At 42.1% G+C, this 27,548-nt stretch overlaps 1 protein-coding gene across 4 annotated transcripts in view; it reads right to left on the bottom strand.

The window, feature by feature from the left end:
• The window catches only part of strn3 (striatin, calmodulin binding protein 3), a 123,090-nt gene that overhangs the window by 55,878 nt on the left and 39,664 nt on the right, over window positions 1-27,548 (bottom strand). For all 4 annotated transcript variants that reach the window (XM_055640660.1, XM_055640662.1, XM_055640661.1 and 1 more), the window contains exons 3-5: window positions 20,929-21,002; window positions 4,084-4,165; window positions 3,431-3,607 (exon numbers count right to left, since the gene is read on the bottom strand). In XM_055640660.1, the coding sequence (XP_055496635.1) occupies window positions 3,431-3,607; window positions 4,084-4,165; window positions 20,929-21,002 (333 nt within the window). The remainder of the gene's footprint in view (window positions 1-3,430; window positions 3,608-4,083; window positions 4,166-20,928; window positions 21,003-27,548) is intronic.

Below are 27,548 nucleotides of genomic sequence, written 5' to 3'. Positions count from 1 at the left end.
TCAAAAAATTCCAGAAGATTAGTCAAGCATGATTTCCCTTTCATAAATCCATGTTGACTTGGACTAATCCTTTTACTGCTATCCAAATGCCCCATTATTACCTCTTTGATAATTGACTCCAGCATCTTTCCCACCACCGAAGACAGGCTAACTGGTCTGTAATTCCCCATTTTCTCTCTCGCTCCTTTCTTGAAAAGTGGGATAACATTAGCTATCCTCCAATCCACAGGAACTGATCCTGAATCTATTAAACATTGGAAAATGATCACCAATGCATCCACTATTTCTAGAGCCACCTCCCTGAGGACCCTGGGATGCAGACCATCAGGCCCAGGGGATTTATCATCCTTCAGTCCCATTAGCCTACCCAATACTATTTCTCGCCTAATGAAAATTTCTATCAGTTCCTCTACCCCCTTAGGTCCTCTATCCTCCAGTACTTCTGGGAGATTGTTTGTGTCTTCCTTAGTGATGACAGTTCCGAAGTACCTATTCAACTCTTCTGCCATTTCCTTGTTGCCCATAATAATTTCACCCGTGTCTACCTTCAAGGGACCCACATTTGACTTTGCTACTCTTTTTCCCTTAACATATCTAAATAAGCTTTTACTGTCCTTCTTTATATTCCTGGCCAGCTTCCCTTCGTACTTCATCTTTTCAGCTCATATTGCCCGCTTTGTTCCTTCTGTTGTCCGATGAAAGTTTCCCAATCCTCTGTCTTCCGGCTACTCTTTGCTGTGTTATACATCTTCTCTTTTAGTTTTGTTCTATCCCTAACTTCTCTTGTCAGCCACGGTTGCCTCCTACTCCCCTTAAAATCTTTCTTCCAAGGGGAGTAGGAGGCAACCTGTGGCTGACAAGACAAGATAACCCAACCACATTTTAGTTTGGAAGTGGAAAGAACTAATAGAAATTGCATTAATTGCAATGTATAAAAAGAGTTGAGATACTGTCTTATAATTTTGCTGCATGTCATTGTGGGATATATCATGTCTTGATTGGTGAATATGTTTAGTTTGTGACTTTATTTGAAGCAGAAATAATATGTGAATGCTTCATTGAGCATAATTCTGACTGGTATCTACGCACTTCGTCCGAGCACATTATCGCACGGGTCATGCAAACCGTCTTAAAAGACCACCTAAACTGTCATTTGGCAACCTAAAAAGCTGCCGAGGTTGCCCGGCTGGCAACAGGGAAAATAAGTTAAGAGAGAGCCCTGACATCTCTTTTAATCTTTACCTCTCTCAACTTAAAGCTATGCCCACTTTGATTTTTTCCATCCTGGGAAAAGATTCTGACTGTCTACCCATTCAATGACTCTCACATAGAAACATAGAAATTAGGTGCAGGAGTAGGCCATTCGGCCCTTCGAGCCTGCACCGCCATTCAATATGATCATGGCTGATCATCCAACTCAGTATCCCGTACCTGCCTTCTCTCCATACCCCCTGATCCCTTTCGCCACAAGGGCCACATCTAACTCCCTCTTAAATATAGCTAAGAGCTATAATATAGCACAATTTCATATATTTCTACCAGCTCTCCCTGCAACCTCCAGCGCTCCAAAGAAAACAATCCAAGTCTATCAAACCTAATAGGAATCTGGAGGGTAACCTTTTCACACAAAGGGTGGTGGGTATATGGAAGGAGCTCTCAGAGGATATAGTTGAGGCAGGTTCTATCACAATGTTTAAGAAACAATTAGACAAATACAGGGATAGGACAGGTTTAGAGGGATATGGGCCAAATGCAAAAGGTGGGACGAGTGTAGCTGGGTCATGTTGGCCAGTTTGGGCAAGTTGGGCCAGGGCCTGTTTCCACACTGTAGGACTCTATTTAAGGATGCCACATAAATGATAGCTACATTGTTCCTTCTCAGAGTTCTTTAAAATAAAGATAAAGGAAAAGCCTAATGTCAAGTGAAGGCTAGAAAAAGTTTGCTTATGTTTCTTCTTATTCCCGTTGTGTAATAAAGGGAACACTGCAGTCACTGTTCAAATGAGAAACTAAATACTTGCTTTTCATTCATCTACAGGGGACAGGTCAGATTCAGATTCAGATTCAATTTTAATTGTCATTGTCAGTTTACAGTACAGAGACAACGAAATGCATTTAGCATCTCCCTGGAAGAGCGACATAGCAAACGATTTGAATAAATAATAATAAGTGTCCGGGGGGGGGGGGTGGTGATTGGCAGTCACCGAGGTACGTTGTTGAGTAGAGTGACAGCTGCCGGAAAGAAACTGTTCCTCGACCTGCTAGTTCGGCAACGGAGAGACCTGTAGCGCCTCCCGGATGGTAGGAGGGTAAACAGTCCATGGTTGGGGTGAGAGCAGTCCTTGGCGATGCTGAGCGCCCTCCGCAGACAGCGCTTGCTTTGGACAGACTCAATGGAGGGGAGCGAGGAACCGGTGATGCGTTGGGCAATTTTCACCACCCTCTGCAATGCCTTCCGTTCGGAGACAGAGCAGTTGCCATACCATACTGTGATGCAGTTGGTAAGGATGCTCTCGATGGTGCAGCGGTAGAAGTTCACCAGGATCTGAGGAGACAGATGGACCTTCTTCAGTCTCCTCAGGAAGAAGAGACGCTGATGAGCCTTCTTGATCAGAGTAGAGGTATTGTGGGTCCAAGAGAGGTCATCGGAGATGTTGACTCCCAGGAACCTGAAGCTAGAAACACGTTCCACCTCCGTCCCGTTAATGTGGATGGGGGTATGCGTGCCGCCTCTGGACTTCCTGAAGTCTACAATGAGCTCCTTGGTCTTCTTGGAGTTAAGGGCCAGGTTGTTGTCAGCGCACCATGCTGCTAAGTGCTGGACCTCCTCCCTGTAGGCCAGCTCATCATTGTTGCTGATGAGGCCAATTACCGTTGTATCATCTGCATAATTGATGATGGTGTTAGTGCCATGTACAGGTGTGCAGTCATAGGTGAAGAGGGAGTAGAGGAGGGGGCTCAGCACACAGCCCTGAGGAACGCCGGTTTCAGGGTGAGGGTTGAAGAGGTGTGCTTGTCTAACCTCACAGACTGGGGTCTGTTGTTTAGAAAGTCCAGTATCCAGTTGCAGAGGGAGGGGTCGATGCCCAGGTTACCGAGTTTGGTGACACGCCAGACCAGCATTTATAGTCCACTCCTCATGATGAACTTACAATGGCCCTCACATCAGACTTTTGGAATTAATGTTCAAAATTTTGTTGCAAAAAAGCCTAATTTGACTGACCGGGGCTATGTAGATTTTGTTTAGTAAGTTACAAAAAAATCTTGTTAAATCCCCAAATTGAGATTTGTATGATGCCAACCCACTTTAGTCATTGTATCGAAACTAAATCAATGTTGGGGAAAGTACGATGCAATTAGAACACAGAAAACCTGTACACAGTATTCTTCCTCTTATCCAAGCAAAACAATGAACATTTTAGTATCTCACCTTTTAACTTCTTGTGTTTTTTGTTTAGATGGCGATTCTCCCCCATTAAGAATCTGTTCCAGATTTTTTGACTCAACTGAGCCATTCTGCTCAGAGGCAGTCAGGCCTAATAATGATCGCACTCTTTGTGATCGCACATCTAGAATTGTGTCTGTGTAACCAACTTCCTGTAAATACCTGTGAAATTTGAAAGAATACTCATGATTTTTGATTTGCAATTATTTCAGATTTCTATTGCACTTTTAAATTGCTACCAATCAATATTGCTGAGATCACACAAATGTTTATAATAAATGGATTAGTTATGCCATATTTCACCAGTAACAGCTTTCAATATATTAACATAAAGAAACTTCAGAAAAGTTGCACAATTAATGTCATTAGCATAATTATAATCATTGTTTAAGTACATTCTTTCACCAAATCAACATTTTTCAAACAGTGGTTGCTTTATTAATACATAAATTGAAAATTAGAACTGTAACTATGGGTTATAGAAGAGGGTAGAATAAACCATTACAAATTAAGACTAAACAGTTTATTTAAAAACACAGCAAATTCTTAGAAAATGAAGCATATATTATCTTCAATTTTTCGAAAATATTGTTCTACAGCACTGTAATAAGAGAAAACAAAATTCAGCTCGTACTTACTGTCTGAGCAACTGCCTGCCTTGTTTCCATGTCAACTGACTATTCTGAGGTACAGATGGCACCTCTGTGTCTTTGGTTTCATCTAGAGAAGAAAACACACAATATCAGAAGATTAAAATAGTGAAACTCCAAAGAAAGCAACAGATGGCCAGGAAAAGGCAATACAGCAAACACACCGAGTTCCTACACTCACACCCAACTGTTATGCAAAGGATCACTCAAGGCTACATTATAGGCTCAAAGTGTGCATTTCATCTGATATTTTATGGGTTTACATTTTATCCCACCTCCTAAGGTCGCCAACAAAATCAAAATGAAGGTGCAAAGTAAATCCCCATTCCATCCGAATGGAAAAACTTTTCTTATCAGCGTTTAATGAGAAGCGTCAATGTTTTACTGATTGAAGAAATGGAGGTCTAAACATCATGGCCCAAACATTGTGCTATTCTCAAAATATCCCAAAGTAATCACTCTTAACTGATAAACCCATCACACAATAAACTTGCTTTTGTTTCTTTAAGAAGGAAGACTTTGTTTAACAATAACAATCTAGTTTGTTGGTATAAATAAACTCTAATTTTTCTCTTGGGAAAACCTGATGACCAAAATGACTTCCGCCTAGGTTGTAAGCAAATAACGGCATGAGTTCCCTTGAACTTCCCGACCTTCTCCAGACTAAAGGGCATGTCTCACTTACGCAATTTTTTTTTGGCGACTTGCCGGCACCCGCCATAGTCGCAGCAAGTCGCAGAAAAATTTCCAAATGTTTAAAATCCAGCGGTGACCAGAAAAAGGTACGACTCTTTGGGCCACTACTCCCGACCATACAGGCGTTACCCCGCGACTGTTTGGCAAGCTGTAACAAGTCTCTGCTATATGAGGCCAAAGCCATAAGCAATGACTGGTCGTGCTTTTTCAAATGTGAGCCCCATTTATATCTATGTTAAGTATGTTTGCATAATTTTTCTTCATTCACATACACCTAGATCAGATCAGAGAAGGAATAAATAACTGAAAATTTATTTTTGCCCACAACTGGAAAATACCATATCGCTATCAAGTGGAAATATTTTTTACGGGATTTTCATTCGGGGGGGAGGGGTGGGATAGGGGGGAGCTTTCATTTGGAAAAAAAAAACATCGCAATTTTCATGGAGGGGGGTGGAATAGGGGGGAGGTGAGGAGTGGGGGAGCATGGGGGATAGAGGTAGGGAGGGAGGGGAGAGGGAGGGGAAAGTGGGGGAGGTGAGGTGGGAGAGTGAGGGGGAGGGGGGGGTAGGGAGTGGGGGATAGAGGAATTGGAGGGCGGTGGGGGGGGGGAGCATGAGGAGGGAGAGTGGGAAGGTGGGCTAGGGGGGAGGTGAGGTGTGGGGAAGCAGGGGGATAGAGGGAGAGGAGGGGGTTAGGGAGGGGAGAGGGGTTATGGAGGGAGGGAAGGAGTGACTGAGGGTAGGGGAATGGAGAGGGAGAGAGTTGGGGAGGGGTGGAGGAGGGGAAAGACGAGGGAGGGTGAAGAGGAGTGCTGGGGATGAGGGCGGATGGAGGAGGATAGTGTTAGGAATAGGGATAGCGAGGTAATGGAGGAGGGGAGGGGGAAGAGGGAGGAGGGGAGGGAGGGGATGATATTTTATAGGTTATTGACACTTTGAACTTTCCCACTTGCCGGCCGCACCTGCGCGGTTGGGGGAGGGTTTGCTGTGACTCGCTTCACAACGGGGATCTCTGGCGTCATAATGGAAACCCATCATGTATGCGCAGTTGGTGGCTATGGGTCAGTGGTGGAATATTGCCTTGGGGGATGGGCCCAACGGGTCTGCACCTGGCCTAGTATATCTATATACTTATATAAGTCTCATCTTGTTTCTATGTGTGTATATGTATTATTGTATCTTCGCCAACTTTAGCGCCAACATTCTTGCAGAACCGTACTCAGATTTTTCATCATCGCCACCCTTTACAGGTACTTTTTTTATTCATTGATTGTTCCACTCATTTGGAATATCTTTTAGTTATTTAACATGTTATACTTCTTTCCATGCTGCGGATTAGTAACCTTGCTCAAGGTTCTATGGTGCCATATATTTCACCTCATCGTTGAACTTTTAATGATCTACAGTTTTGGAGCATGCTCTTTTGCCTAAAGTCATGTTCAAACTCAGAAACAAACATTCCTCCAGCTCTAATAGAAAAAACATCAATACTCATGAAAGCACAAAATAAAATACCAAATCCCACCTCAGTTGTTGCTAAATTTCAGAAAAATAAATCTAATTTCCTGTTTTTGGTTAACAATTAAAAAAAACCCTCTGGTTTCTAAACACTAAACAAATCTTCAAAGCAGCATTATGAAAGTTCTTATCAAAATATTTAAAGCAAAAGAGAGCAAATTGAAAGGGCTATCTTTCAAATAAAAATAATTGTGTAAATATTAGCTATTTAGTACAATCAAAATCCATATGGATTATTAACACTGGCAAGGTCATCGCAAAAATAACTTGAATTTGCTCATCATACTTCTACTGCTACACATATCTACTGTGGTGCCATACCTAAACAGAAAAATGTACTTTAAAAATGTTCCCAATTATGAACCGACTGCTCTGATAATTTGTTGGTATCACAAAGTAAAGAAGAAAAATTATGAATGCCTACAGACATGCAGGATGGAGTACATTCAGCTAGGGATCATACTTATTTAATTTTTTCTGTCAGAAACATGGTACGGCTATGATGAGTCCGATCAATATTATACCGTTATTGATTTATCTTTATAATGTAGCAATGTTAACCTATTGCTTTTATCTGTTAAGAAAAGAGTTTAAATCAACCAGATATCAATGGGCTTTTTTATCAAGAGTTTACAAACATGATATTGATTGGTGCAGATTAAAGACTTCCAGAAGTAATAACTAATAACTAATTACATATAACTGCAGCAAAATGACCAGTAACATAATTAAGGAAGGAAAAGGGAGAAAATTTGAAGTTATTATTTGTTAGTAGTTGTTAGTTTATTTATAGTCAACTGTACAGAGTCACAATTAAATGTTTTTCTGCATGCTATCCAGTCAAATACGAGAATTGATACACGTATCCCTGAGTTGTTCCCAGGAATACACTTGGAGATTGAGTTCAATTCAGTTAAAGACTCTTTGGTCTGCCAAAACTTGTTGTTCTTCCAGCACAGCAAGATGCCTGCAAAGGAATGCTGCCTATTGGCTCATTGCAGACTGCAGAAGGAAGTGCTGAGGGACACACTGAAGCTTGGTGCAGCCAATGCAAAAGGCTCTGTGGGGGACAATCAGTCAAGTGTCCTTCTGCTACTGGACATTGAGGGGCAGAGTCTGGATGGAGCACCCCTCAAATAGAGGAAGAGAACTTCATCTTAGTAGGATACGAGTGAAAATGGTGTGACGAGTAAAGAAAATGCGAGGTGTTAACAATACTGCATAGAACATACAACGGTACAGTACAGTACAGGAACAGGCTCCTCTGCCCACAATGTCCGTTCCGAATACAATGCCAAGTTAAACATATCTCCTCTGCCTGCATGTGATCCATATCTCTCCATATCCCATGTATCCATGTGCCTAACTAAAAGTGTCTTTAATGCCACAACCATATGTCTCAATCACCACCTCTGGCAGCACGCTACAGGTACTCACCATTCTTTATAATAAAGCTTCTCCCGCATGTGACTTTTAAAGTTTGCCCCTCACACTTTAAACCTATACCTTCTAATCTTTGACATTTCCACACTGGGAAAAATGTTCCGAATGCTGACCCCATCTCTGCCTCTCATCCATCATTTTATATAGTTCTATCGATGTTCCAGAGAGAAAACAATGCAAGTTTGCCCAAACTCTCCTTCTAGCTAACTCCACCTCCCCATGCCCCATCATTCTGGTAAACCTCTTTTGTAACCTCTCCAAAGTGTCCACATCCCGCCTGTAATGGAGCTACCAGAATTGCACACGATACTCCAAATGCAGCCTAACCAAAGTCCTATAAAACTGAAACATGATTTCCTGACACTTATACCTGCCTAGACTGATAAAGGCAAGCATATCATACACCACCTTTACCACTCAAAAATATAAATGTATAAACCATCATGAGAGGAATAGATCGGGTAGACGCAAAGTCTCTTGAAATCGAGAATCAGAGGGCATAGGTTTAAGGTGAAGGGGGAAAGATTTTATAAGAATCTGAGGGGTAACATTTTCACACAAAGGACAGTGGAATTATAGAACAAGCTGCCAGAGGAGGTAATTGAGGCAGGGACAATCGCAACGTTTCAGGAGCAATTAAACAGGTACATGGATAGGACAGGATTAGAGAGATATAGGCCAAATGCAGGCAAGTGGGACTAGTGTAGATGGGTCATGTTGGTTGGGGTGGGGAAATTGGACCAAAGGACCCTTTTCCACTGTATGATGCTATGACCACTATCCACTTGTGTTTACACTTTCAGGGATTTATCAATGCTGTAAATATTCTGGCCAAGTTTCCCTTTATATTTGATCTCCAAAGAGCAATACCTCACACTTGCTTGGATTAAATTCCATCTGCCATTCCTCTGCCCATTTCTGGTGCTGATCTACATCCCACTGTATACTTTGACAACCTTCCTCACTGTCCACAACTCCACCAATTTCTGCAAACATACCAACCAAACCTTATCTAAGTTGGTTACATATAATCACAAACAACAGAGGTCCCAACACAGATCCCTGCTGAACTCCATTAGTCACAGACCTCCAGCCAGAATAACAACCTTCCACCACAACCCTGTCTTCGCTGAGTCCAACGACCAAGTCACCGTGGATCCCACACACGTTAATCTTCTCAAGCATGCTACCATAAAGGACTTACTAGATGACATCCACTGTCCTATCCTTATCGATCACCTTCATCACCTCAAACTCGTAAGACATGACCTGCAGAAGCAAAGCCATGCTGACTGTCCCAATTAACCCATTCTCTTCCAAATGTGAGTAAATCTATCTTATCATGAGGAATCTTCTACAATAGCCTCCTTACCATGTGGGGTGGCACAGTAGTAGAGTTGCTGTCTTACAGCTCCTGTGACCCGGGTTCAATCCTCACTAGAGATGTACAGTTTGTATGTTCTCCCTGTGACTGCGTGGGTTTTCTCCGGGGAGCTCCGGTTTCCTCCCACATTCCAAAGACATGCAGGTTGGTGTGCTAATTGGCTTCTGTAAAATTGTCCCTAGCATGTAGGATTGAACTTGTGTACTGGGATTGCTGGTCTACATGGACTTGGTGGGCCAAAGGGCTGTTTTCATGCTGTGTTTCTAAACCTTTTTTTTTTAAATCCACTGATGTGAGGCAGTGTATAATTTCCTAGATTATCTCTACACTCCTTGTTAAACAAAGGAACAATATTGGTGATTCTCCAGTCCATTGGGACACGTTTGTGGCTAGAGTAGATACAAAGATCTTCATCAATGCCCCTGCAATCTCATCTTTTGACTCTCTCAACAACCTGGGATAGTTCCCATCAGGTCCTGGAGATATGTCCACGTTAATGTTCTTCAAGAGCCCCAACACCACCTCCTTCTTGATCTTAAACTGCCCCAGCATCTTAATAAAGTGCACATTTAGTACCTCGCCTCCATTCTCTGACCCCAGGCATAAATTCCCCCCTTTATCCTTGAGCAGTCCTACTTCTCCCTGGTTACCCTCTTGGTCTTAATGTGCTAATAAAAAGCCTTAAGATTTTCTTTAATCCGACTTGCCAATGACATTTCATGGCTCCTTTTGGCCCTTGTAGTTTCCAGCTTGAATTCTACCCTGCTCGTTTTATATTCCTCAAAGATCCTGTCTTATTTCATCTTTCTAAACCGTACCTACACTTCCTTTCTCTTATTGATGCTATTCCATTCACGCTGGTGTTTTATTCAGATGTACACACAAGTTGAAACAACATATTATGCAACCCATCATTAAAAGTTCGTTAGTCACCACATTCTGCTATTTTTTTTAACCCAGCATTGGTTAGCACATTTGTGAAGTTTAGAGGCATATCAGAAAATTTCTTAGTGATAGTTTCTGATTGAGCAACTTCAGAAAAATATACACGTTAATGTAATAATGTACACTTTAGTTTTCTCATCGTATTTCCACTTGCTCTTCACTTCTGTTTCTTCAACATTATGCCATTCGTTAGCACAACCAAAATAGAAATTGGATTCATCATTAATCTCTGCATATAAATTGAATAAGACATGCACAATTCTGGCTGGGTATGAGGCTGAGCTACGGGAGGTATTTGATGTTTTCTTTTTGTTAATATATTGAAACTGGAAATTTCAAGCCTTAGCTATAAACAAAAGCAATCCTCTAACATCAATAATACACTAACTTGAAATCAAGATCTGTTTTTATAATTTTGTTTGCCAATGACATTTATGGCTCTATTTGGCCTTAAACTGAGTAACTTGCTCAGCCACATTGTCGTGGGTACAAAGTAACGTGTATAGAGGTCAGGCAGGGTAACAATTGCAGTTTCCACTCACATTAATAAATCAGATGGGTTTTCACATCAATCTGACCACCATCAACTGGATACTTTTTTTTCTACTACAGATAATTTAATACATTTAAATTCTTAAGCAAAAAGCAATGCTAGCGGAACCTAGCAGATTAGGCAGCAACTGCAGATACAGTGCCCTCCATAATGTTTGGGACAAAGACCCATAATTTGTGTGCCTCTATACTCCACAATTTGAGATTTGTAATAGAAAAAAAAATCACATGTGGTTAAAGTGCACATTGTCAGATTTTAATGAAGGCCATTTTTATACATTTTGGTTTCACCATGTAGAAATTACAGCAGTGTTTATACATAGTCCCCCCATTTCAGGGCACTATAAAGTTTGGGACACAGCAATGTCAAGCAAATGAAAGTAGTTATGTTTCGTATTTTGTTGCATATGCTTTGCATGCAAAGACTTCTTGAAATCTGCGATTCATGGACATCACCAGTTGTTGGGTGTCTTCTCTGATGATGCTCTGCCAGGCCTGTATTGCAGCCATCTTTAGTTCATGCTTGTTTTGGGGGCTAATCGCCATATTCTCTTCAGCATATAGCATATTATATTCTCTTCAGCATATAAAAGGCATGCTCAATTGGGTTCAGATCGGGTGATTGACTTGGCCACTCAAAAATTGACAATTTTTTAGCTTTGAAAAACTCCTTTGTTGCTTTAGCAGTATGTTTGGGATCATTGTCTTGCTGTAGAATTAACGCCGGCCAATGAGTTTTGGGGCATTTGTTTGAGCGAGCAGATAGGATGTGTCTATACACTTCAGAATTCATTATTACTACTACCATCAACAGTTATATCATCAATGAAGATAAGTGAGCCAGTACCTTCAGCAGCCATGCATGCACAGGGCATAATTCCCCCACCGCCGTGTTTCACAGATGAGGTGGTAGGTATGCTTTGGATCTTGGGTAGTTCCTTCTCTCCAGCATACTTTGCTCTTGCCATCACTCTGATATAAGTTAATCTTCATCTCATCTGTTCACAAGACCTTTTTCCAGAACCGTGGTTGCTCTTTTAAGTACTTTTTGGCAAACTGTAACCTGGCCATCCTGTTTTTGTGGCTAACCAGTGGTTTGTATCTTGCAGTGTAGCCTCTGTATTTCTGTTCATGAACCTGCCAAGCCTTCGACCCTGGAACTGTGTGAAGTGGGAAGCGGCTGATGTCTCTAACTGTTTTATTCTTGTTTCTTGCTCATAATGGCTTCTTTGACTTTCATTGGCACAACTTTGGTCCTCATGTTGATAAACACCAGGAAAAATTTCCAACGGTGATGGAAAGACTGGAGGAAAGAATAGGTGCTGAGAGCTCTCTTATACGTGCATTAAGGAGGCAATTAAACACACCTGAGCAATGACAAACACCTGTGAAGCCATGTGTCCCAATCATTATGGTGCCCTGAAATTTGGGGGGGGGGGGGGGGGGGGACTATGGGTAAACACAGCTGTAATTTCTACATGGTGAAATCAAAATGTATAAAAATACCCTTTAATAAAAGCTGACAATGTGCACGTTGAGCATGGGATTTATTTCTATTACAAATGTCAAATTGTGGAGTACAGAGGCAAATAAATAAATGATGGCTCTTTGTCCCAAACATTATGAAGGGCGCTGTATGTAGTGGAAAGCCCAGTGTGGTTCTGTAAGGTGCATGGAAGTACATGGTGGTTGAGGCACAATTGTGGTTAGGGTTATTGAACAGCCTGACAGCTGATAAAAAGAACCATTAATTAATTTAGAGGCAATGATTCAGGTAGCAAATGATTAGCAGTAAGTGGTGTGGCCAGGGGAGTATGGATCTTAGCTGCCTTCTTGAGGCAATACTTCTGGTGAGTCCCTTAAATTATTAGGGGGTCAGTACCCATGAAAGATTGGGAAGAATTCTGCAGCCTACTTCATTCTTAAGCAATAAAATAGTAAGATTAAACGAGAACTTGCCAGATCGAAGTTTGATCATTATTTTATGAGGAGTACGTTGAGGGAATACGTGAAGAACCCCGCCAGGACGCATGCGTGTCATTCTTCAAAGCAGCGGTGTGAAATCACAGATAACTGTAATGACTTAAACATAGTAAGATTAGAGAATGAAATACCAGTTGAGTATATGATCATCGGTGGGAGCGGAAGGCACGTATTCCCTCAACGTACTCCTCATAAAATAATGATCAAACTTCGAACTGGCAAGTTCTCGTTTAATCTTACTATTTTACCTCGGAGTCACGTGAGTGACGTGAAGATTTCAAAGCTCTGTGATTTCATGCCGTGGAAACGAGTCCATGTATCACATCTGCCTTAATGACTGTAGGAGGAATTGTGTCAATATATTTTAGACATGAATCCGACATTGAAATCCATGAATTGATTAACACAAATTATAGCCCCTATTTATGGGGTAATTAAATTACAGAACTTAAATTGTTTCTGCAAATGTTCCAGGTTTAATGACTGGTTTATGATAAAATAGTTGGAATGTTTTTTCCCCTGACCATCCTGCTGCCTTGAGGATTTGGTCCATTGGTACATCCAACTGCATAGCTGCCGATGTAGCTGCAGCCCTGGCGGAATGAGATTTAAAATATTAGTATCCACCCCAGCCAGTGTTAGAACCTGTTTCAGCCATCTTGAGATGATCTGGACCGACACTTTTTTGTGTGGTTGCTTATGGCTGATTAAAAGTGCCTTCTCATTGCCTCTGATGATTTTCGTTTTCTCCATATATAACGACTGTAATGACTGTACCCTTTGTGCCGTGACCAATGCCATTAGCATGACTGTTTTTAATGTCAGTCTATGTAGGGACAGAGCTGTTGCTGGAGACCAATTCCTGAGCATCTTCAGGACAATACTCACATCCCATATTTGGGAGTACCTGGTTCTTGGGGGATTGGTATTAAAAATTCCCCTCATAAGTTTTGTTACCAGTGGGTGAGTTCCAACAGAGTGACGCTCTGTTCCTTGCCATAGATAAGTCGATAAGGCACTTCTGGCGCAGTTGATGGCACTATAACTGAGCCCCTCATCATAATGGAGGCCTGCCAGGTATTCCAGAACAGACGGGATGTTCATATCTCTGTAGGTGATGCTGTTTTTGTTACAATACATCTCCCACTTCCTGATATTGACCAGATACTGTTTTTTGGTGGACTGAATTTGGGCCGCAGAAATCATGTTCACTGTTCGGTCCGTCAGTCCCAGCTGTAGTAGAGGTATTTTTAAACTCTACAATTTAATAAATTCAAATCTGTAGTCTAACATGCTGGTGATATGACCCAGTACAATATGACTTTAGGCCATAGAATGCACCCAACATTTCCAGGTAGTTTATGCCCAGTGTTAGTAATAATGATGCCTCCTGAGCAGTCCATCTACCTCCACAGCTGGAGATGGAATTGGTGGCACCCCAACCAAGTGCACTGGCATCAGTTTGTAGCACCATAGAAGGGTTGCTGATAATGATTGGATTGAAAGCCAAATGTTATCTATTCACCATTTTAGTTCCATTATAGCTTTGATTGGTAGCTTCATTGGTCTGTCAAAATGACCAGCATTGATTTTGAGTGCTTGTATTTTTGCTCTCTGTAAATTTTGGTAATGTAAAGGTCCAAATTGTGTGGCTGGAAAAGCAGCCACCATTTTGCCAATTACTTTTGCTACCAATCTGATGGACGGTTACTAATGGCAATGAGGTTATTGCAAGCCTCTATTAAGTCTATAGCCTTTCCCTTTGGCAAAGTCACCGACGTGTGAACGGAGTCAATGGTGAACCCCAAATAGTCCATAGTAGTGGAAGGCGTTAATTTAGATTTAACTGGATGGATAATAAACCCCAGTTTTTCAAATAACTGTTTTGTGGCTGTTACTGTTTGTTTGGCCAATTCCAAAGTTTTGCCCACAATAAGTATGTCATCTAGATATGCCATGACCATGTGTTTTCGTTTCCGTAGAAACGCTAGGGCTGGTTTCAAAATTTTAGTGAACAGCCTGGGGGCTGATGTTAACCCATTTGGCAGCGCTCTATATTGCCAGTGCTGTCCCATCCAGTTGAATTTTAAGTAACATCTGTGGTCACCTCGTATAGGCACTGAATAGTAAGCATTTTTTAAATCAATGCTAGCCATGAAGTAACCTTTGGAAATCAATTGTTTAGCAGTAACAAAGGTTTCCATTTTAAAATGAATATATTGTACAAATGTATTCAATTTGGTCAGATCTATGATGATGCGACAACCACCATCTTTTTTGATTTTGGTAAAGATATTGGACACGAATTCTAGCGGTTTGTGTTGGGATTTTTCAATTACACCTTTTGCATAAGGCCGCTCCAGTTCAGCCTGCGCTTCTGATTTTTCTTTACCGGAAAGTACTAACATTCGGTTCGGTATATGTTGAACTGGAGGGCTGTACTTGTGTATAATTCTATTGTATATCCCTGGATACTGCTTAAATATAAGTATCGGTAGTTAACATACTCCATTCATCCAGAAAGGAGAGTAATCTCCTCCCCCCCCCCCCCCCCCCACCTCCATGCTCCCTGCAATTTGTAGGGAACCAGACCCACCTACCTCCATAGTTACCAATGGCAGGTTTACTTATTTTTGTAAATCCATCGTTGATGTTGAGGCGTCGGTGTCTGGGTTTGTGGTTTGGTTGATGTTGGAGGTTTGCGTATCTTCCAAGAAGGCCGGTCTGGGCCATGGCCTAAGAAAGACTCATGTTTGGTGTACGGACCTTCGAGCTTTCACCAGTCGGTCTTGTTCTACTGGTGGGTGCGTAAGGGTGCTGTCTATGGCCGTGTGTTGCAAAGCAGTGCCAGTGCATCCTGTTGGTCCTGCGACATGTCCTTCTCATCCACTGTGCGGGTGAAAGCTGTTATCCCCGCTGTTTAGGAGTTTCCATATACAATTATTTACTACAGGAAACATTCCGGGATATACAGTTACCCGGTGTCAGATGTCCTCCAGGTTTTGGCCAGTCTGGTCTGTCTGTATGAAGTTGGACACCATGTCCAGTAGATTTTCACGTTCCTGCACCCCCTGCACACTTGATTTCTGTTCTGCAACCCCCTCTTCAGGATCAGCCCAGAACTGACCCCCAGTGCTCCCCTCTGATGAAGGAGAAGCACTGTGCAGCCCTACAAGAGGTGCTGCTGTGGGTTTTACATAGAGCCCACAGTGACTCGACTCCATCTCCCGGAGCCTGTCACGTTGGAGCAAATGTTCCACACATCGCTCCATCTGGCTCCAGCGCTCACGGTCGCTGGCCGCCCGCGGCTGCTCAAAGTCGGACTCTTCTGAGTCCACGACTTTGATGGTTTTTTGGCTTGCCTTACCGCCCGGCCGCGGAGTGGATCTGGCCGGTGCGGAGGCGACATCGGGCACAGCTGATCCCATTATAGGTGATTCAAATGCCGCTGGCCGCTGCTAGCCCACCAGCTTTGTCGCAGCCCGTTGGTTTCTCCACCTGTAATCAGCATGGGAAAACACAAAAAGACCGCAGCTCTTACCTGCAGGTCCAGGTTTAAATTGTCGCTACGGGGAAACGTCGTTCCACCCCGCCTCCTGCCGTTTTCGACTTGTCAAAAGTCGACGGCCGCATCTGAATAGTCTCCTGCCCGGCCGTGGTGTTCTGGCCGGCGCGGGACCAAAAGTCGGCACAGCTGATCCCTTACGGGGCTTGTGCCTTCAGCTGCTGCTGGCTCCCGCAACTTCGCGGTCCTCCCCAGCCAGCTTCACTCGCAGCACTTGTGGACACTATTTTGTCCAACTTTCCCCCTTTGGATAAACACAGCGCGGGGACAAAAACTACCGCAGAGTAAATCACTTACCTGCAGGTCGCGGTTTCAAACTTACCGTTGCGGGGGAACGCTCCACCCCGCCTGTCGTTTCGCAAGCGTGAAAGCGATATGACACGCATGCGTCCTGGCGGGGTTCTTCACGTAGTCACTCACGTGACTCCGAAGTAAAATTTCTGAACCAGACCATGATCAACCAGTCAGTATGCTCTCCAACCTGCACTTTTCGAAGTTTGATAAGAGTATTCAGTGGCATGCAGAATATCCTCAAACTTCTGCAGTAGTGGCTTCCCTTGTGATTGGGCCCAGAACAGATCATCAGGGTTTGTACACCCAGGAATTGACAATGAAGACCGAAACATGGTCTTTCAGCTTTTCTTTCCTTAAGTCAACAATCACCTCCATGGTCTTGATAACACAGAGAGCAAGATCTTCCTCTTGTACGCTAACTCGTCGTCACCCATTATTCATCCAATGATGATGTCAGTAAATTTAGAGATGGCATTGGAGCTGTGTCTGGCAACAGAGTCGTATATATATAGAGAGAGTAGAGCAGAGAACTAAGCACACAGCCCTGAGGTCCCCCTGTGCTGATGGTCAGCAAGTGTTGTTGCCAATCCAATCCATACTGGTTGTTTGTCAATTAGTAAGTCATGGATCCAGTTGCACAGGGAACAGCAGAAACCCAGTTCCACAAGTTTGATGATGTGCTTTGACGAGATGGTGTTGAACAGTAGATGTAGAACAGGAAGATGTACGTGTTCTTATTAGACAAGTGAACAGTGCAGAGTGGAAAGCCAACGAGATTATATATGCTGTTAAATTGTAGTGGCAGAAAGCGAATTGAAGTGGGTCCAGGTCATTGCTAAGGCAGAGATTGTTTTTTTGTCATAACCAACCTTTTGAAGCACTTGATCACAATGAATCTGGAATGCATTGAGTAAAAGAGGTAAATTCCAATGTAGTAATCACATGGGATGAATGACCTCCTCTGCTAAAAGCAATTAGCAAATTATTAGACTGGACATTGCAAATTATACAAACTGTTCCAAATGAAGTGGAATTATGGATAAAGTTCAAGTTCACATTTATTGCCACATGCACCAATTAAGGTACAGTGGAATTTGATTTACCATGCAGCCACACAAACAAAAAGAGCACAATACACAATAGAATATAACATAAACATCCACCACAATGGAATGAACATTCTTCACTGTGGTGGAAGGCAATAACGTTCAGTCAGTCCTCCTCCTTTGTTCATCTGTGGTCATAAACCTGATAACAAGTGACGTAAAGATTTTAATAGATGAAGCAGACGTTTTTAGTTAAATGCCGTTGAAATGCCCAATCAGTTGTATCATTATTGCTATTTTAAAACAAGAGAGAACTGAGCAGACCATCAGGAATGAATGAAAGCAACAAATCTTGACAGGGCAAAATTTCTACCAGCACAGTTGAACTTGTAACGTCGCCCTCATGAAATGGTGCAGATTGATATCTAAATTACGAGAGTTTTCCCAACAAAAGACAGCAGCAACATCGTTACTCTAACAGAATCAGACTTTGATTCAGGCAATGTGCCCGACCTCCATTACGATCCCCAATAGCTCCCAACGAACTTCTTTCTTCAAGGACCAGAGAGACTATTCCCCTTCTAAGTATTTATTGAGGATTCCTGCATAGGATGCGGTACTGTGGAAAACTGTCAGGAAGGAGTGGACTTGGGAGTCCGCAATGACTCCAAGAACCATGATCAGCATCAGGACTAACATGGGGCTGGTAACCACCACAAACACTCCGCCTTCTGCTGATGAATTTGTTCTTGTAGTTGAACAACGCTTGACATACTGGAAGTAAATAAAGGGCAGAGATCCTTGCCTCTTGATAATCACCTCGACAGACATGACCTTGACTTCAATGTCTAGCACTAAGAGTGGCTTGATAGCACCACTACCATCCCCAAATGCTACCTGAGCTGGGAAAGGTACTGAATGTAGAAATATGTAGAACTGTAGTTGCTTCAGAAAAAAGACTGTGGAAGAAGAAGGGTCAACAAAACATCAACGTTCAGTCAGAGATCCTGCCTCCTTTGTTCATCCAGCATTGGTCATAAACCTGTCCCACTAACAAGTGACGTAAAGATTTTATGGGCATCATAGATGAAGCAGACGTTTTTTGTTAAATGCCGTTGAAATGCCCAATCAGTTGTATCATTATTGGGTCAACGCGACCACGGGGTCGCGTAATTTGCGTGCCAAGGACACGTAAGTGGGACAGGCCCTTAACTCAGCAGGTCAGGCAGCATCTCTGAAGAACATGGATAGGTGATGTTTGATGGACAGGGGAACTGACCCTTCTTCAGACCTGATTGTTCACCTACAACAGAATGGAAGGACCGAACTGGGCCGGCGGTCCGGATCCGCCCCCACTTCTACTCCCAGAGCGGGGCCAAGAAAATTGAAGATAGACACAAAATGCAGGAGTGACTCAGCGGGACCGGCAGCATCTCTGGAGAAAAGCAATGGGTGACGTTTCGTGTCAAGACCCTTCTTTTCAGGCCGAAGAAGAGTCTCGACATGAAACGTTACCAATTGCTTCTCTCCAGAGATGCTGCCGGTCCCGCTGAGTTACTCCTGCTTTGGGTCCATCTTCAAATGACATCACGCACTCCAGACGTCTGTGCGTTCGCATGTAATCACGCCCGACCTTCGCAAGACCGTCTTGGGTCAACGCGACCATGGGGTCGCGTAGTTTGCGTGCCAAGGACACGTAAGTGGGACAAGCCCTTAACTCAGCAGGTCAGGCAGCATCTCTGAAGAACATGGATAGGTGATGTTTGATGGACAGGGGACCCTTCTTCAGACTGATTGTTAATGGAAGGAGTGGGGCGGTTAAAGAAAGCTGGAAAATAGGAGAAGCAGGACAAAGCCTGGCAGGTAACATGTGGATATAGGTTGGGGGGGGAGGGGGTTGAAGGTCGTTTAATAGACAGATGGTTGGACAAAGGTCAGAAATGAAAAGGTGGAAGGTGTGTGACAAAAGGATTGAAGAGTTGCGAATTGTGAAGCTAGAGGAAGGAATGTAGGTGTAAGGAGAGGGCGGGGCACAATGGCAGGATGTGAGTATCGTTAACTAAAATTGGAGAATTCAATGTTCATACCATTGGGTTGTAAGCTACCCAAGCGGAATAGGAGTTGTTGTTTCTCCAATTTGTGCGTGGCCTCTTCCTGGCAATGGAAGAGGCCCAGGATAGAAAGGTCAGTATGTGTACAGGCAGGGGAATTACAATGGTAAGCTGCAAGCAGGCCTTGTTGGACTGAGTGCATGTTTGGTGAAACGGACACCGAGTCTACACATGGGATCGCCTATGTACAGGGGGCCACATCGGGAACACCAGATGTAGTAGATGAGGTCAGAAGGATATAATTACAAGACTGTGTCTGAGGCAGCTGAGGAGCAAACCAACAGAGGTCACATAATAACTTGATTTTGAAATTTATATTCCTTCATTAGCTCTAGTTTTGAATCCTGGAAAAGTTAGTGCTAATTAACATTTTAAATTACGGAGAAATTCAAAAGAGAATACATGCCAACTAAAATTAATCCAAATACTCCATGCACAGTTAACTTAAAGGCCGAAAAATTAATCAGTTGTGGTGAAATATTAACAAGTAACTGTATAAGTGGTCCTGTTAGCACTTATTTTACAAAAGTAGATCTCAGATGTGCACCAGTTGCATATACTTACAATTGCATATTTTGGTTTGAATATGGTTTGCCAGAGATGCAAACGAATAAACTGGGCATTGGTGAACAACAAGATCAGTTAAGCTTCTTCTTAACGAAAGACATTTAAGAATTGAAAAGGAAGTTGGTGCCAAATTGGATACAGAGTAAGAACAAAAGCAGATCAACTTAAGAAAGCGGAAAACGAGACAGAAAAGGAAAAGTAAAGATTAAAAAAATAATTTGGGCATTTTAAGTCTCCTTAACCTTTTGATTCCACACACATTACCTTACGGGAGAGAAGGTGATTAGTGGTCACCAGCAAGGATCATTACATTATTACAAGTGCACATAAGCTGATAACTTTCTGCGATGTGATGATCAATTAGCTCACAGTTGCAGCAATACCATGTAAATCTGTGAGATTTGATGAAATTAAATAACAGCACCAGAACAAATCAACAAACATAGTAACTTTGACTTCATAGGATTCCCTCTATCTTCCTGACCTCTAATCATTGCAAATTAAAAAATAATTATTTAAGCTTGGTAAAAACAACAAATTTCTTATAACATCCTTGAGCAAATGCATTTTGTAATTATTGTCTTAGTCCTAAATAATTTGGTATACAGTGACATAAATATATAAATATATTATCCAACCAACTTCAAATTAACTGTTGAGTACCATTAAGAAACTACTGTAAAATAAGATATATTTAAAACATAAGTATTTCATCTGCTTTTATTACCTGATTCAAATGTTGGCATCCTTAAGTCACCTTGATTCAATTCTGTGCCGTATTTTAATTTATGATATTTTGCCCTTTGGAAATAAATAAAATTGTTAGCATATATCATTTTTTTAAAAACAAATCTTATTTAGTGAAGAGTGCAACAGTAATTCCCAAAATAAAAAATGGAAAAATTAGTCATTGTTCCCACTCCTATGGTGTTCCCTCAATCAAAAGCAAGGCTAAAAAGCTTGATGATGTACCAAGCTTGATTGCTGACCATTGCATTCAACATGAAACATTTGCAAAAAATGTATTATCTAAGTTTTCAATGTTTTTGAAAGCAAAATACAATAAAAATCAATGTATTCATATAACTATGAATAAATTTATGAATTATATGAATTTACAGTCAGATAATTTATACAGTTCAGTGTGGAGAATGTTCAAAATAGTAAAAATTACTGAACATCATTAGGTCTAACAGAAACAAAGGATAAACCTGACCCCAACATTTTCCCATAATCAAGAACCAGTTTCACACCCTCTTCTCCCCACTACAATCAGGCAAGAAGTACAGAAGTGTGGAAATGCATACCTCCAGATTCAGACACAGTTTCTTCCCAGCTGCTATCAGGCAACTGAACCAACTGGAGAGCGGACCTACCCTACCATCTACCTCATTGGAGAGCTTCAAACTACCGGTATCTTTAATCGGACTTTACCTTGCACTAAATGTTACACATGTTATTCTGTGTCTGTATACTGTGGTCAGCTTGATTGTAATCATGTATAGTCTTTCTGTTGACTGGAAAGCATGCACAAAAAAGCTTTTCATGCACCTCGGTAAACGTGACAATAAAATAAACTAAATAAGTCCGAAGAATCATTAGCTATAATGGCACATAAATAACTGTGTACCTAAGCATAACACAGTCATAAGTTCCGGTTTACAAATCAGACATTATTCGAGGTTGGGCAGAAGAGTGGCCTCACTGTTTCAGTAACCTGGGATCAACAGGTGTTAATTCCCCCCACCCCACTTCCTCCATACAGGTATGGTATGGGGAGATGTTTAAGGTAAGGTTAGAGAGAAATAAGTGAGGTAATGAGTTTGATCCTTACAGGTCTGTCCCCCAGCCTGGCACTGCCCCAGTCCCACAACGGCCGTGACCCCCATTCTGTACACTGGCAGTCAGGGGGGTTCAGTAAACTGGGGAACGCACAGAATCTGCCCGCATCCATTAATTATGCGAGTCACGGAGCCGGTGTAATCCAGAAACTCTACGGCAGTCTCATTCACCGTTCACCTCCAGTCAGACTCTTGCCTGAATTTCACCTCCTGAACTTGTTCCAAGTCACCTCATATTCACCAGCGTCCTCTCCACGTAGATCACAGATTTCCAGACTGAAATTCCCACGGCTAAGAGTTATGCCCGTCCCACTTAGGAAACCTGAACGGAAACCTCTGGTGACATTGCGCCCCACCCAAGGTTTCCATGAGTCGCCAGAGGTTTTGGTCACTCGCCTGGAAAGCCTCGACCGAAGCGTGAGCTGCATCTACCAACCAAAGATCCTACAGGATCTTTGCTACCGACCGCACACACACACACACATCGCGAAGGTGGGGCCAGGGACAACAGAGGAGTGCTTAAGAGGAAGAGAATGACTGCCACAGAGTACGGTAAGTCATTTAGAGAGCGTGGGAGCGGGAGAGAGAAGGGGGAGAGAGAAGGGGAGAGAGAAGGGAGAGAGAGAAGGGGGAGAGAGAGAAGGGGAGAGAGAGAGGGGAGAGAGAGAGAAGAGGAGAGAGAGAGAGAGGAGAGAGAGAGAGAAGGGGAGAGAGAGAGAAGGGGAGAGAGAGAGAGAGAGGGGGAGAGAGAGAGAGAGGGGAGAGAGAGAGGAGGGGAGGGGAGGGGGGGAGAAAGAAGGAGTGGAGACAGTTTTAAGAAGTTTAATAAAGTTTAGCGGGCATTTTACCTTCTGGCGGATCTTCTAGGTCCTGAAAACTCCAATGAGCCAATCAAAATGGCTGGTCATCGAAGGAGATTGCCTTCGACTGCCTGTAAGTAAATAGCGACCACACTCCACTGGCTTCGACCAAGCAGCAACCTATTTTTAGTCGAGGCCGGTTTTGATTTTGTTGAAACAATCGAAGGAACATAGATGAAGCCTCGATCATGCGGAAACTACTTTCCACCATTAGGGCGAGTGACCAAAACCTCCGGGAACCTCATGGAAACCTTGGGTGGGGCGCAAGATCATCAGAGGTTTCCATTCAGGTTTCCTAAGTGGGACAGAGGCATATCCCGTCCCGTGTAATTGGCATAATAGTATTCAATGTTCCCATTCGAGTCTCGGCACTACCACAGAGCCCGCTAAATAGACCGCCACACGGAATCCAACTCCCCATAGAGTAATATACAGCTGCCTATTATTGAGCACAAGATGGCACTGTTACTTTTTCTAATTAGCTTAATTAATTAGTGTGCAACCCTTTGAATTGACGAGTTATGAATTCCTCTCAATGATTTTTTAATCTAAATCTGTGCCAAATTACAAGTAGATACCAGAGATGGATCATAAAAGTGAAAATCAAGACACATTTTGGATGTTCGGCCCACCGCTTAAGCTTTCAACTGAGAGCCTCATTGTGTTTATTCTTTTCAGTCAATCTTCTCAGTTCTATTAACATACAAATCTTTGTGGCACCTTCTCTGACCATCAATCTCAATTTTTTTAATGTAGGCCAGAATTGTGCACCAGGTTCGGCATATCTGCTCTTAATTTGGTGTGTCTAGGAATTAATTAAGTTCTTAGATTGATTTTTTAACTTTATTTAACTTTCTCTCAGCCATTTCTGCATCTGCACTTCTACATCCCTTTATTCCTCGAGTCCATTCTTATATGTAGTCTCATTTTCTTCCCATCAAAATATACCAGCCTACAATTACCTCCACGGAAATTGATTTGCTAATTTCATTAAAGTTACAAAAGTGCTAAATTACTTTACTGTTTAACATGTCTATATATCATTCTAATGTATTCTACCTCATTAATTAACCAAAATCACACCCCTCCATTACACTTAGCATTATCTACAATTTAGAAACACTCAATTTCCTGCCTGCTGACAACAGCATAGTCCACACTGTAATAGCTTATCAAAAATCCTTTTGAAATAATATCTTGGATTATATCACCAATTGTTCACTTAAAAAAATCAATGATCATGTATACATTTCATTTTGAAATTCATTGTTAAAAAGAGGCTGATATCAGCAGACATAGAACTTACAGAAATTCCCCTTCTCAAGCACCGGCAAGTTCAGTACTTTCATGTATGCGACTTATTTATCATTTTCCACCGCCAGATTCAGTATAGTGAATAATTACATACGATTATAGCTGAGTGTCAGTATTTCTTGATTGTTTTTTTTAATTCCTTAACAGTGTTAAATGTTTGTGTCATAGGCTGTTTTAATATGTTTAATAATTGCTTTAAGTTGAATAGCTAAAATTACTCTAATAAGCTTTGGACTTTATTGAATGGTAGAAACAATCTTTTAACAGCCAGCTAAAGAGGGATGTAAATTAATTGGCTGTCAAAAACCTTTCAATATTTCCATAACCAGACCTTATTTTCCTGCAACATCAAATAACGATTAATAAGGCCCTCCCACAGTGCATCAACTTGCTGTAGGGTTTGCAGCCAGTCTTACAGCAATTTATCTATTATTACATTTTCAATATCTCCATCATTTATTGGATTAGGAGTTTTTAATCTCCCAACATCAATAATCAGCTAACATAAGGGTAAGAATAATTAATTCTTAATTAAAGGTCCTTAAAGCCTGCACTGCCATTCATGATCGAGAGCTGATTTTCTATTTCTGCAGTATCTACATCCCTTGATTCCCTTAGTCCAGAAAGTTAATGACCTCTGTTTGATTGAGCAACCGAGACTCCACAGACTTCTGGGCTAGAGAATTCCAAAGATTCTCCACCCTTAGAGAGAAGAAATGTTGACATTTCCCTGTGCCCCCTCTCTACTTAAAATTAAAATACATTAAATGCACGAATTAACAAACATCTTGAGAGAACTCACAATACTCTTTATGAATGAAAAGCAAAACAAAAAACTGCAAATGCGAGAAACATGAAATAAAAACAGAAAATGGCAACATCTATGGAAAGAAAACAATAATTTATGTATGGGAACCTTCACTGTTTCTCATTCCACAGATGCTGCCTGATCTGCTGAATGTTTACAACATTTTTTATTTTTATATAACTTCATATATTTTGTCAACTGCTCATAATAAGCCAATGAAAAATGTTGTAATAGTATCTATCTATCTATCTATCTATCTATCTATCTATCTATCTATCTATCTATCTATCTATCTATCTATTTACATAACTAAAACTGATCTTGTGCTCTTCCGGTTTGCGCAGTCTTTCTGTTTGCGCAAAAATGGTACGCAATAGCGCTATGATTTTTCATCAGCTCACCGTTCTCCTATGCTGCGAGTGCACCAAGTTTTGTTCCGATCGGTAGTATGTTGTAAAGGTTAGTGAGGTGTAATATGCGTAAAAACCGCGAGATCGCAGATCCGCGCTGATTGGTCGCTTCTCCTGTCACTCCCCCGGACGGTCCGCCCCTTCCTGCACCATCGTGTCTTCATTGGAACTGAGGATGGCCGGCAGAGGTCTCCAACCGGACACAATTTTCGGGAAAGGATCTACTATTATCCAGTATAACAGTTCCATTCGTTTACTAGTGTATGATTATACTCGGGTATGATTTGACTGGTCAGCATGCAAATCTGTTTTTCATAGTATCTTGGTGCATGTGAAAGTAATAAACTAAACCAAACTAAACTTACTCCCTCCCCATAAATGAGGGACCAGTAATTCCATGTGAGGTGGAGATTCGCAGACACTGCTCCAATCTGGTTGACTGCATTCAGTGCTCGTTATGAGGTTCCTCTACATCACCAAGACCAAGCATAGACAATGAAACTATTTTGCAGAGCACCTGTGCTCTACCCACAATAGCCATTTTGAACTTCCAGTTGCATATCATTTGAATTCCTCAACTCCTTCCCACGATTACCTATCTGTTCCCCAGTGACACGGTGAGGTAAAACACAAACTAAAAAAATAACACGTCATGTGTAGCCTACTATCCAATAGTATGAACATTGAAATTTCCTATTTCAGGTAACCCACACCCTCTGTGTTCCTCAAACCCACTCCCACGGGTTCTCTCCCTTTTCACTCTTTCCATCCCTTCTCTTCGCATTCACCCCTCATTACCTCGACTCATTACCGTCCCCACATATTCCCGCCATCCCTCCATTATCTGTTCCACCTGTCATCTGCCAGCATGTGTTCCACCCTGCTACCTCCTCCACCTGGTCCCATAAGCCCAATTCCAACCTCCTATCTGTTTTCAACGTCGTCTATCAACCTTTGTCGCATTCAATCCTCTTGCTTATTTATACTGGCAATCTTCTCTTTACACTTGGGCCAAATGAATATCCTTTTGTCTATACAGACACCGCTTCATCCACTGAGTTCCTCTACAAATTCATTTACTGAAAACATTACTGCATCAGTTTTGTATTTACCTCCATTTGAGCACATTCCATGTTGTAGACCCACCCCCAAGAAAGAAAGTGTATTATGGCTTGTTAACTAGTCTTTTTAGAATCCTAAAGTGACTTTTATCACAGTCCTCTCCTTATATTCCCTTCTTTGGTCCATCCTTACTCTGCATGTCAAACTGATTGATCTTCAACTGGTCTTCATTCTGTGAAATATTATTGACCCGAGCCATATCAGTTTCTCTCTTCGCAGATTCTACCTGGTTTGCTGATAATTTCCATTGTTAAATTCATCAGCTTTAAATCTTAAAGGTGGGGGGATCAGGGGGATTGAAATTAGTGCTTTACTATTATTATTATTATTGCTAATTAATACAATATTAAATATTCATTTGTCATGGATATAAACATTCTCTCACTCAAATTGTCTTATACTTCAACAGTAATAATGACCTATTGTATTGCTCCAATTCAGCTTTTTTGCAAATATATTTAATCTATACTTTTATTGCAGTAAAATCCTTATAATGGGTATATGATTAAACCAAGTACAGGTGCACAACCTTTTATCCGAAAGCCTTGGGACCAGACACTTGTCGGATTTCGGACATTTTCGGATTTCAGAATGGAAGATTTTTAGCGTAGATTAGGTAGGTAGCTACCGGGTTTGTCTGATCATTTCCATTGTTAGAATCATCATAAATTTAAATCTTAAATGTGGTGGTGGTGGTCAAGGGGATTTAAATTCTTAGTCCCCTACCTATTATCGGCGACTCCCAAACCTCGCGGAGCTGGGGGCTCCGTGCCGGCCGCGGCGGCGCGCCGGTACCCCGGCAACTCTACCCCTGGCTGCGAGGCGCTCCAAATCCATCCAGCTCCGAGAATGTCGGGAGTCGGCGGCGTCGCAGCGCTGGGATACCAGCGGGGAGCGAGCAATGCCTTACCAGGTCAATGCGGCAAGCTCCGGAGCGCTGTGGCTCCAATTCAGCTTTTGGATTTACAAACCCCGGGCAACTTACCCCTGGC

This window comes from Leucoraja erinacea, chromosome 9 (assembly GCF_028641065.1).
Source record: "Leucoraja erinacea ecotype New England chromosome 9, Leri_hhj_1, whole genome shotgun sequence".
In the NCBI taxonomy this organism is placed as follows: domain Eukaryota; kingdom Metazoa; phylum Chordata; class Chondrichthyes; order Rajiformes; family Rajidae; genus Leucoraja; species Leucoraja erinaceus.
This window is presented reverse-complemented; position numbering and strand designations above follow the sequence as displayed.